Source organism: Antrostomus carolinensis, unplaced genomic scaffold (assembly GCF_000700745.2).
Source record: "Antrostomus carolinensis isolate BGI_N321 unplaced genomic scaffold, ASM70074v2 scaffold23189, whole genome shotgun sequence".
In the NCBI taxonomy this organism is placed as follows: domain Eukaryota; kingdom Metazoa; phylum Chordata; class Aves; order Caprimulgiformes; family Caprimulgidae; genus Antrostomus; species Antrostomus carolinensis.
This window is the reverse complement of record NW_010338183.1, coordinates 1,779-1,987: the sequence shown is the minus strand read 5'-3', so window position 1 is coordinate 1,987 and position 209 is coordinate 1,779. Positions and strand designations below refer to the sequence as shown.

The following is a 209-nucleotide window of genomic DNA, read 5'->3' as shown; positions in this document are numbered from 1 at the left end:
CAGGGCCAGGGGACCAACCAGTGCCACTTTTGCCCCCCTGGCCCCAGCAGAGCTGTCCCAGCCCCTTGTGGAGGGTGAGGGAGAGAAGGGGAGGAAGGCTGGGTGGGGCTGCTCACCTGAAACACCTCAGGGTGCATGTGGCCCAGGAGCTGCCGGCTGCCCGCAGCCAGGCTGCGAGGAGGCACGTTGCTGGGTCCTGGCCCGGGCAG

The 209-nt window shown here is 69.4% G+C and overlaps 1 protein-coding gene across 1 annotated transcript in view; it reads right to left on the bottom strand.

Moving 5' to 3' along the window:
• The window catches only part of AGXT (alanine--glyoxylate aminotransferase), a 3,638-nt gene that overhangs the window by 3,220 nt on the left and 209 nt on the right, over nucleotides 1-209 (bottom strand). The window contains exon 2 of the mRNA XM_010175439.2: nucleotides 117-209. This exon is cut by the window's right edge and continues 19 nt beyond it. Coding sequence (XP_010173741.2) covers nucleotides 117-209 — 93 coding nt within the window. The remainder of the gene's footprint in view (nucleotides 1-116) is intronic.